General features: G+C 35.1%; 1 protein-coding gene and 1 long non-coding RNA gene across 7 annotated transcripts in view; one reads left to right on the forward strand and one right to left on the reverse strand.

The window, feature by feature from the left end:
* Positions 1-12,309, reverse strand: part of LOC105479493 (adhesion G protein-coupled receptor B3) — a 735,858-nt gene that overhangs the window by 432,704 nt on the left and 290,845 nt on the right. For all 4 annotated transcript variants that reach the window (XM_071095963.1, XM_011737487.3, XM_071095965.1 and 1 more), the window contains one exon: positions 10,294-10,458. In XM_071095963.1, coding sequence (XP_070952064.1) covers positions 10,294-10,458 — 165 coding nt within the window. The remainder of the gene's footprint in view (positions 1-10,293; positions 10,459-12,309) is intronic.
* Positions 1-12,309, forward strand: part of LOC105479492 (uncharacterized) — a 143,404-nt gene that overhangs the window by 14,638 nt on the left and 116,457 nt on the right. The gene's annotated exons all lie outside the window — the stretch shown is intronic.

A 12,309-nucleotide genomic window follows, 5' to 3' on the forward strand; every position in this document is an offset into this window, starting at 1 on the left:
TTCTATGAAGAATTAGGAAGGACCTTGCTGAGATGATATTAGGAAGAACAAGAACATCTATTTGTGAAGTGTTTTGCTCATCAGGCTTTTACTGAAATAAGACTGCATCAATAATAAAAAAAATGTTTTGAGACTTTAAATTCATATATTTATAGTTATAGTTGTTCAACCCCTTCTGACCATGTACATATTCTGTGTTAATGCTAAAGCTTAAGAGTGAGTTAATATTAGAAATCTGAGGACAATTTGAGGTTCAGTGCTACTATAAACATCCACAAAACATGTATTTTAGATGGGGTCAGTTTTGTTCACAAAGTCAGTAACAGAAAAAAATAATACAATTGAAGATGTATCAAGTGGGCATTTTTTGCGATTTTATTTTAACACTGAGAACCGAAATATCCTTTTATTGAAAATTAATGGCACTTTTTTTTGCAAGCTTTTAAAATTATTTTAAATTATACTTTAAGTTCTAGGGTACATGTGTACAACATGCAGGTTTGTTACATATGTGTGCGTGTACCATGTTGGTGTAATTGCACTGTTACGAAGGAATTGGCTTGACAAAATAACTCATTGGATATAAAAAACAAAGGAGGAAAGGCCTAATATTTCTTTAGTGTGTCAAGTCCAAATCACTGAGAAAAGAGATAATTGAAAAGTCAGGTAGGAGAGGAATATATAAATTTAACTTAAAAAACTACACAACAGACTATGTATATACACACATATATATACACATATAATATATACACACATATATACACAGACAACAGACATTATATATATATATATGTTTTTATATATATGATTTTTAGTGCCAACTATGAGACATTGTTTTATTTTTTTCTTTTCAGTGATATTCTGGATTAAAAAAAAATATTAATGGATTTGTTTTACGGGTCATAGCCCCATAACACTTCTGGAAACAGTAGTGTCATTTTACTGAATGAGAAAAAAATAGAGAACAGGGAGGCTTTTGGGAGGTGGAAATTAAGAGTTCTGTTTTGGATATTTAAGCATTTCCAGATAGAATTTGTGCATTATCTTTTAGGGATAAATGTAGAGAAATGTAAAAATAAAACCAATTTATCATATAATATATCTCTATATCTTTTTTTATAACCACTCACCTAGGTTCTCCAAGATGTGAAGGAACAGCTTTTTTCTTGTTATCTGATGTTTAACTGGGGAGCTAAAGTGGGGAGGAAGCTGCTTCTCCTTCAACCCTGCATGCAGGATTGGCTTTTTAAATTTTATTTTATTTTATTTTATTTTATTTTTTAATTATACTTTAAGTTCTAGGGTACATGTGCATGGCTTTTTACCTGGCTCAGCAGCGAGGCAGTAGAGACAATCAATGCCTCTACCCACTCAATGCCTGTTCCTTGTATACGGCTTACTTCCAATATTTGTAAGAGGGACCTCTCAGGGTCATTGTAAACCTACAAATTTAAAAACACCTCAAAGCTTTCTTTCTGAAACTGTATTTCTATTGAAAACGGATTCACATCTCAGCATTCTGTCAGAAAAGAGTTCCCTGGTAAGTTGGGAAAACGTAACCACTCCACAGTCCCTCTCCAAGTCTCATAACACACACAGGAGTAAAAATTTATAGAGAATTTAGTCTGTGATTGGCATTGCTCAACTGCGCCACGGGGGAGCTGTGGTGATTAGGACTGGCTGAGCTCTGCTCTTATGAACATATAGTCTGGAGGCTGTAGTGGGGGCAGATGATAAACGAGCAAAATGAATAAACCAGAGCGTTTCACTAGAGGTGTTATGAAGACAACGTGCTAAAGAGGGCAATGCGACAGGGAGTGCTCAGGCAGTCTCAGGAGAAGACGATATTAGAGCTGAGTCTGAATCACTGCACAGAGCCAACTCTTAATTTCCACTTCGCCAAAGCCTCCCTGTCCTCAATTTTTTTCTTTTTCAGTAAAATGACACTAGGGTTTCCAGAAATGTTATGGGGCTGAGGACTGTAAAATAAATTAACTAATAATTTTTTTAAAATCCAGAGTATCACTGAAAATAAAAATTAAAAATGAAGCAATGTCTCCTATTTGGCACTAAAAATTATTTTACATGTAAAATATCTGTTGTCATGTGAAGGTCTGTGTTCAGGAACAGAGAGAAGGCTGGGGCTTGTGGGGATCCTGGAAAAGGAGAGGTGGCAAGAGATGGGTTCAGATGCTGCGCAGAAGCCAGATCTTATAGGGCCCTATAGGCCATGCAACCAGGGAAGATGCAAAGTATGAGAAGATTTTAAAGTAAGGAAGTGATAAGATATAATTTACATTTCAAAACTTAATATTGTGGTTTTGTGTAGAACGGATGGTACAGGGGCAAGAATGGGTACTGTGAAATATTGGGGAACTATACTGTATGTAGTCCAGAGAGAGCTGACGGTGGCTTGAATTATGGTGGCATCAGTGGGCATAGAAAAAATGTGGATGAATTTACAGTGTTTTCTGGATGTAGAGCTGGCAGGTTTGTGGTAGGGTATAGAAAAGTAGAAAATCAAGGTTGACTTTTAGGATTTTAGCTTAATCACATAGGTAAAGGGTTGATCATTTTATTGAACTGGGTTAGACTAGTGTTCAACAATTTGGGTGTATATAGCTCTTAAATCAAAATTTCTGTTTTTTTGATGTTAAATTTGGAATGCCATTTTAGACATGAGGCAGCAAGTACTGCAATGAATAACCTTTGTTTACAAATTTACTTCTCAAATTTAATTGAAATGTAATCCCCTAACTTCTTTTTTTTAATTCATAGAACACCATTTAATAAACACTGAACTAGAATACATAATTTCTTCTCTCATATGTAGCCAGGTCAGAATCAACACTTTCTTAGGCTGTTTCAATTTCTCTTCTTTCTCATCAGAAGCACTTGCAGTTGGATTCTTTTTTCTTAATGTTAGTTTTCAAATTAAAAACTCCAAAAGTCTGTTGCTTTCTGAGCCATTCTACAAAAGTGACTAAGAATCAAGAACGATAAGGCTGTGTTTTGAAGCTGGGAGAACGCTGAGAGATCAGCGTGCCTTACCATCCTGTAACATGCTTCGTTATATACCAAAGTCATTCTGGGGACAATTAGAGTTTCGCTTCAGCAGTGTGACAAATTACCATATTTTCTAAAACTAGAAGAGTTAAAACTGCAAAGATTAAATTGCTAGGTTCCTGGGGTTGACTTTGTTATATGAACCTCCTCCTGCCATACATATGGAGTTGCAATTGGGCTCACTTTGAAGACAAAATTGCCTTCTTTATACAAGAGCCAAATTAAATTCCATAATACATTTTAATAAACATATTGTTTTCAGTCTATTTTTACATCCTTACCAGTAAATGTTGACAACTTAGAACACGTTAGATAAAAAGAACCACAAATTAGATTATGTTGTGAATATTTTGGATAATAAAACTAGCATTTCAGCAACTGTTCTGGGTTGAGTATTCTTGATTAATTAAGTCATAGGTAGGAAAGAATTAAGGGGAAGACAAATTTTGGATGCTGGCTTTAAAGTTATTTCATTTTGTGATGGCAAATTTGGAGAGTTCAGATTTGCAGTAAGTTGGGAGTTACCCAGGGATCTGTAAAGACTCTTTCGGTACACAAGACTGAAATGTACAAGAGTCCAGCTTCTGCCCAGCATAGTAGCTCATGCCTGTTATCCCAGAGCTCTGAGAGGCTGAGATGGAGGGATTGCTTAAGGTATAAGTTTAAGATCAGCTTGGGAAATATAGTGGGACCATGTGTCTACAAAAATAAAAAATAAAGGTAGCAGGGTGTGGTATTGCACACCTGTAGTCTCAGCTTCTCAGGAGGCTGAGGTGGGAGGATGCTTGAGCCCAGGATTCCCAGGTACAATGAGATATAATCATGCCACTGCACTCCAGCCTGGGTAACAGTGCAAGACCCTGTCTCTAAAAAAACAGAGTACAAACTCTTGCTTTGGGCATATGTTGAAAAGCAAAAATCTGTCTTCCATTTGCCATTTTAAACTGAACTACATAGGAGGAAAATAAAAATGCAACATCACTTTTTTTTTTTTTGAGATGGAGTCTCGCTTTGTCGCCCAGGCTGGAGTGCACTGGCGCGATCTCGGCTCACTGCAAGCTCCGCCTCCCGGGTTCCCGCCATTCTCCTGCCTCCGCCTCCAGAGTAGCTGGACTATAGGCGCCCGCCACCTCGCCCGGCTAATGTTTTGTATTTTTAGTAGACACGGGGTTTCACCGTGTTAGCCAGGATGGTCTTGATCTCCTGACCTCGTGATCCACCAGCCTCCGCCGCCCAAAGTGCTGGGATTGCAGGCGTGAGCCCCCGCGCCTGGTCCAAATGCAACATCATTTTTAAAAATTAGAATTAAAATATAACCAAATGATAATAGTAAGGCTAAGAAGGATTAAAAAAAAGTAGGTAAGTTAAAGTTTGAATGAGAAAAAATACTAAATAGTAAAAGAAAGCAAGCCAAGATTAATAAAGACACAATTAATTTAAAAATCTTTTAAGTTAAGAACGGAAAAAAACACTGGAATAATGCCCAAAATCTAAAATGACATAAAACAAATACAATTGTCGTACAACAGGCTAGAAGGCTAAGAAGATAAAATCCATATCAATTAAAGAACAGGTTAATGAGGCAGCATTTGACTTACAAATTATAACAACCTCATGCAAACACAATCAGGGACCTTTGAACCAAATTCCAGCAAATGTTTAGAATCTTCCCACTCACTGTCTTCACCAGAAGGGCTCCCTGCAGAGAGATGGAGGGCAAGGCATCCTCCCATAGATGCTGCAGACCAGAATTTTAGGTTCGTAGGAGACTAAAGCCTTTTTCTCTACATGACAGAAATATCTGGGTCCATCTGTTTCTAAGGCCCTACTCTTAGGTGATTCTTTCTCTCTTCTTAGGGTTTGTAAGAGTATGAAATGTATCTGGAAACTGCAACATGGCAGCATCCCTCTGGTAGGGTTTAGGCTCCCAGTAAAGCATTTCTCAAATGCAGTTTGATGGGTGTGATACTGCTCAGCCCAACAGACTGACACAGCCTGTATGAAAATACTTCTTCCTAGCACAAACCTGGGAGAAGAATCCCTTTGAGTCTATGACTAAGACAGTAGAGCCCAGTAATTATCATAATATCCCTGGTTTATATGACCTATTTCTTCCAAAATCCCTTCATTTTAAAGTAATATCTTCATATAAATCATTAAAAAAAATCCTCTACTTCACATTGATTTTTATACTATACAAAGTATTTCTACCTAATTATAATAATATGTCAATTCTGTAATATAGAGGGGTAATTAATACTGACTCCATTTCACAAAAAAGGAAATTGAAAAATAGAGTATATAAATTGCCCATGTATTTTAATTAAGGATTGGGACTGAATTTTAATCCATGTCTTCTGAATCACAGACCACTCTTTGTCCCACTGAATCATATAATTAAATCCATATATATATTTCAGTATATAAGTGAAGAATTATTTACCAATAGAACTTTCATTTATTTTAGTTTTTAATCTGTCACCCAATTATTATTTATCCTTGTACCTTATATTATTTATACTCTACTGCATGGAAACATATCAGATGGGGAAATGTCCACACTGAAAACAGTAAGAACTAAACTTAAATCATTAGCTTCTCTAATATTCAACTACTGACTAGGGGAAAATATTACGATAAAGTAAAAAGCTATAAAGAAAATTAGTATTAAAACTTCAGGCTTTTAACTAAGATCTTAAGCTTTTTATGTTCCCCAAAGTATTTAATTTTGGAAATGGTTATATAAATTTTATTTTGGGTATATATATCTATATAATTTTAATGGCAGTCATACTGGAAAATGCAACTTTCCATTATGTGCGACACTTTTCTCCTGTTAAATATTAATAAAAATCAAGACCATTAAGGACAGAGGGTTCTAAAGTGATCAAATCACCCTACAGGGGGAATCACCATAAAAAGACACTTACAGTTAGACCTGATTAGCAGCTTGCGTGATGCCCACAGAAAAACTGTTATCGCTAGTTAGACCTAACCCATGTCAGAAAACATAAATAACATGCAATGACACTTAAGAGACAAAAACAAGGTCATAGTGCAACTCACAAAGTACCAAACATTCTTCTTTCTCGGCTAATATGAGTGACTGGTATTTCTTTACCAATTATGGCTGGTCTTCCAGCCACAATTTATTAAGGTATCCAGATAGTTTATTATCTGGATAATTTATTAAGGTATCCAACCATAGAATTGTCACACCTTCCAAACAGCATCCAGTTCAGAACAAAGGCCGCTCGTTTCCTCAAACCCTCTGCCAAATCACTTAACACAAGCTCAGATCCCTTAAGTATTTCAAACACTCCGTTGCTGAGATCCCCACAGTTCCCTATGTTAGTTTCCCCTCACTCTCAAGAGTAACAAATTCAGCTAGGTCAACTGCAGGCATGACTCTGATGAACTTTGGTTGAAGGGCGTTAACATACTACTACTAATACTTTCACAGTATTTACTCCCTATCAGGTTCTCTACCTTACAGCATCTCACAAAGTCTTATGAAGTGGGTATTACTATCATCCCCATTTTACAGATGAATAAACTAAAGATTAGATGAGTGACATAATTATATTGAAAGGTAAAAATCTACATTTAAATATGTGATCTCTTGCAAAAGTCCAAGATCACTCTGCTTCATCACATCAATGTATTATGAAATACACATAGAAAATGTCCTTTAAATATTGGGATATTAGAAATTTGGATATGTTAATGTCAAGAAAATCCACTTAATTGTAATTTTTTGGTTTCCACTAGGTATAGAGTTGCATGGAGAGAAAAATAGGAAATAAAAGAAAATTTATTTATCCTCAAATATGTAAATTATTAATTGAGAATTGACCATTATTAAGTCAATTCTCAATTAATGACTACAATGAAAATCAGAGAAAATAGAAAACATATTGGACCACCAGAACTTTGGTGAGATAAGTAAAACAGACCACAAAGACCATTGAACACACATATACACACACAAATACACACCTTTCCATAATTTTTTAATTATTAGTGTAGATTACAAAGAAAGAATAGGCCACATTATGCTTATGAGCCAGGGAATTCCTTTTGTTGCTCTATGCCTCTTGCCTGTCTTGTTTCGTCAGTATCAGCCCCCTGTTCTCAGACATGGGATACAAATCAGTAACTAACAACTCAGACTAGGAAACACTGTATCTTCTTTTCCTTTCTCCTTATATGGATCCCAGGCAATGGTTTTCTCTCACCTCAAAAGAAATGGGAGGAAGTTGTACATTGACTCAACAAGGAATCTGATAGCAAATTATCTACTTATAGGTATATATCAAACTCTGAATACATAAAAGTATTTCATTATTTGATATAAACAATGCATGTCATTCCTACATAGTGTCTATTTCATTAGGGTGATTTCATATAGTTTTTTAAAGTAAGAAACTTTAAGACTGTAATGCTGTTTTAACATTATCCCACACAAAAATCTCACTGCCCATTATTACCACAGCCCATCCCGTCAAATCCTGCAAAAGTAGTGAGTAGTGGGAGACAGTTTGTGGTTTTGCCTATTTCTTCTGTCCTGCTCTTATCCATACTCTAGTGTAGGTCCTGATCTACATTCTTCACTACCGATGTACTACCTATCATAGCTTTATTCTTAATATGATAGCTTAGGGATATCATGTAAGATGGTTAGAAAAAATGTTGCCTGAAACCACTGAATCCTCAAGTTACCATCTTTCATTGAAGCTAGCATATTTACATGAGGTTTTCAGAACTGCATTCAACTTTACACATGCTTATGTCTGAATCTTCTGAATGGAAAGTAAAACTTTTGAAATCAGGGACTATATATACTTTTCAGCAGTGCCTTACATCTAGTTGACAGTTAATAATGCTTTCATATCCAGTGAAGGTGCCTGAGTTTAGCTATAAGATGATAAGTTCTAAAGTTAATTTCAAATGTTTCTATCAAATAAACCTACATATTTTAAAATCATAACGTCACTTTTTTTTTTGGCACAGCCTAGAAACTTAAAAAGAATCCTAGTTAGTTATTAGAGTTCGCTTTCAGATACTAAGTTCATAGGGATACAATGTGATAAGAATTTTACATCTTTTATGATGCAACTAAATTCAAGAATGAAAATAACGGAAGTCAGAAATGGCACACGATACGTTTAAGTACTCAAGGATATGCCCATATGCTCACTGATGAGAGAATATGAGCAAGGCCACATTTAAAAATAATATAGTCATAATGCACAAAAATAAAGGACCTACATGAAAGAAAGCCATCTGATTTTGTTGGACTAAGAGTGCTTCCAATGATAAGATAATACCACTAATATCCAAGTAGCTTAAAAACTTGGTTACTACTTGAGTGATAAAGTTCCACAACTGTATCAACTTAAAAAAATGAGTTTTCACATCTGAACTCTAACATAGCCTCTCTACTGATATCTAAGGATTTTGCTCCTAGAAAAGCTAATGGAGAGTAGACTATGAGAAACTTGGTTCACAATATTTTAACCGATCAATGCCATTTTTATGTTTGTATTTATGGAGTCCAGCTGACATAAAAGAAGTAACAAAAAAGTATTTAAAAAGTTTCTATAGTTAGTTCTTGTCTTTTATTTCCCCAAATTGTCTATTTCTTTGAACTCCATGGACAAATAAGAGTAAACTATATTTGACTCTATGTAAATGTTACAGCTCAGCATTGAAAAAAATTGAAAAATATATAAAAAAATAAACTTTTCCAAATCTTTGTTGAAAGCATAAGGCATGACTACATGTGTGTGTGTCTGCCTGCCTGTGTGTTTATAGAGAGAGAAATAAGACAGGATGTTACTGATCTCATAAACAGATTTTCTAGTACTGGTTAACAAATAACTAATCATGGTTTTGACCCTCTAATATTCATAATTGCATGAATATTAACTCATAAGTTATATTTATAATTCACAGAATTCATAAAATTTTAGGAAATAATTATATTAGTCAGTAAAATAATATAATTATAATTATTTGCCTTCATCTTTAATTCTACGTCATTAAGTACAGGAACCTAGTAGTCTTTCTCTGAAGGGAACAATTAATCTTGTTAGATGACTTTTGCATATCTACACATTGGATTGTTTTCATATTCTTAACGTTTTATATATTTAAAATTTCCAGAAGGACTTTGAAGTATTGTTTCATAGTTCAGGACATTAACTTGGGGATATTCAAAGGGTCAGTGGGATTGAGGGTGAGTTGTAGGATTTATTTGGAGGACAACAGTACTGGGATCCCAACTATGTTGCTTGCATGCAGAATATGTAAATAAATGGGCTAATGAGAAAATCTCCCCAAGAAGAGAGTGATTACTTATATTGATCTTTGCCATCTTAGCCTTTGCAATTCTCCATCCATGTCTCTTTCTTTAAAATGTGTCTTTGCTGGCCCTGAGAGATTATATAATCTATGTGTGTATATTTTCTCCCATAACTTGTAAGTCATTTGAAGCTGGACATTATTCTTATTTATTTTGGAGGAATTTGTTTGATGTTTGAATAAACTAAATGAGAGCATTGTGAAGGCTTCCCTCTAGCATAATGGGTGAAATTAATTATCAAGGATAGATAAAATAGAATGGAAACATTTTAAAGGAAAGAAAAGTTTAAGATAACATAAATATACTCTAAGAACAGACTGTATAGTCTTCATAATCCCATAAAGATTGTAAATTGTTTATAATTTAGCCATTTTATGCATCTAGCAAGAGATCTAGAAAGTCTGATTCCCTAGCAAATATTTTTATACATGGTCAGTGGTACATTGCCACTCCCTAATTGAATGAGTGTAAGGGAATACCATAGGAAGGACTGGCTCTAAGTCAGATCTCTCTAGTTTCAGTGTGAAGGCAATAATTAATCTCAAGTCTTTAGGATTCCTTGTGATTTTCCCAGAAGGAAAAAGCAAGTGCGGATAAAAATCTTGGTGGAAAACATTAATATACACATTTGTAGAAATATAATAAAGATTAATGTTGATTGACACTAAAGGACATATTCTATACCACTACATATGATAGAATCAAGAAAAGTACCCAGTTTTAGGCAAGATACAATGAAAAGGACACATTTTCCAATGTGACTGAATGAAGGTTGTCCTCTTAATATTTCTTGTGTACAATAGGAATCTTATAAAAAGCACATAATGCAAAGATAACCAAATGCAGAATAGGCTCACCTGGGCAAAGAGCAATATTACAAGGCTTATGATGTGTTTCAGGTCCTTCACACGGCCTTCCTCCATACTGAGGAGGTGTGCATGACCTTGTTCTTGTTCTTTGGCCTCGACCACATGTAAATGAACATAAACTCCATGGTGACCATTCCTCCCATACTCCGTGTACTGTAATAAAGCAAAGAAGCTTCAACAACAAAAGCAGAGAAGTAAAATCAAAGATTATTTTCTTTATAATTAAAAAACAAAACTCATTAAATAGACAAATATGAAGATATTTTAAAACACAGTTAACATTCTTGTCATAAAATATAATTATTAATTTAAAAATTCATTAAAATAATGAAAAATTGCATGTGCTTTTTTCTGCATTTTAACAGTTATTCATGTCACAAATTTTAAACCATTCCTTATATTTAATGGAAATACACCTCTCTCCCTCATGGTAAAACAGTCACAAATTATTTTTAAGTTAAAGTAATATCAGCTAATAATATAGAAAACTAAATCTCTTAGAGATAATCTCCTAGAGTTAAGTTTTCATTTAGATAGCCAAAGCCCAACATAATTCTCCAACATTTATAAAATTTTGGGATTAATGATTTTTATTATGTTAGAAAATTTAAAAAAATCTGAAAATTGGCCGGGCGCGGTGGCTCAAGCCTGTAATCCCAGCACTTTGGGAGGCCGAGACGGGCGGATCACGAGGTCAGGAGATCGAGACCATCCTGGCTAACCCGGTGAAACCCCGTCTCTACTAAAAACTACAAAAAAAACTAGCCGGGCGAGGTGGCGGGCGCCTGTAGTCCCAGCTACTTGGGAGGCTGAGGCAGGAGAATGGAGTGAACCCGGGAGGCGGAGCTTGCAGTGAGCTGAGATCCGGCCACTGCACTCCAGCCCGGGCGACAGAGTGAGACTCCGTCTCAAAAAAAAAAAAAAAAAAAAAAAATCTGAAAATTGAGGGTGCATTTAACTTTTAACATCACATTTTAGAAAATATATTTTTTGCCATTTAAAAATTTGGTTTAAAGTTACCATATTTTGAATAAAAAGAATTTCAAACAGAGTATCTACTCACATAAAATATTCCTCTTATCCCTGTTTCAAAATGAATGGAAAATACGATAATCTCTTTTTAATGACCATGAAACCAGAAGATGCTTTTCCTCCTCTAACAACTTGATAGAACTGGAAATCTACCGAATTTATATAAATTTCTAAAGAAAATAATTATGCTTAACATAAATATGAATATATCAATTCTTCAAACATACTACTACAAGGAATTCACAATTGATCTTAAATAACATAATTTGTGTTCTTTCATAATAACCACTGTGAATAAATAATGTTATATTTTACAAAAGACCATCAAGATTCAGTGTTTAGTCCAGGTGTGGTGGCTCATGCATGTAATCCCAGTGCTTTCAGAGGCCAAGGTGGGCAGATCACCTGAGGTTAGGAGTTCGCAACCAGCCTGGCCAACATAGTGAAACCCCATCTCTACTAAAACTACAAAAATTAGCTGGACATGGTGTTGTGTGCCTGTAGTCCTAGCTGCTCAGGAGGCTGAGGCAGGAGAATCACTTGAACCTGGAAGGCGGCGGTTGCAGTGAACTGAGATCAGGCAACTGCACTCCAGCCTAGGCAACAGAGTGAGACTCCATCTTCCAAAAAAAAAAAAAAAAAAAAAAAAAAGATTCAATGTTTGATCCTTTCCCTGCATGGTAAAATCACCACTCTCATCCTAATTTTTAATACTTGAGACAATAAGTAATAGCACCCTAATAGACAATATCAATAAAAAGGCATGAGAAAAAAATGTGCTTTTTGTTCAAAAGCTCCTCTCTCGATGTTGAACCTCTAATCTTGCTATACTCTTAGAAGTTCAAGAGGCCAGATGTTTGATATGACACCCACAGATATGATTAAGGGGAGTAGAAATTTATAGAGGAAAATGACCCCCCCCCCATTTTTTTTCTTTAACATTGGTAAGGGTAAGCACGGGCCCATAAAAAG

Source organism: Macaca nemestrina, chromosome 5 (assembly GCF_043159975.1).
Source record: "Macaca nemestrina isolate mMacNem1 chromosome 5, mMacNem.hap1, whole genome shotgun sequence".
Taxonomy (NCBI): domain Eukaryota; kingdom Metazoa; phylum Chordata; class Mammalia; order Primates; family Cercopithecidae; genus Macaca; species Macaca nemestrina.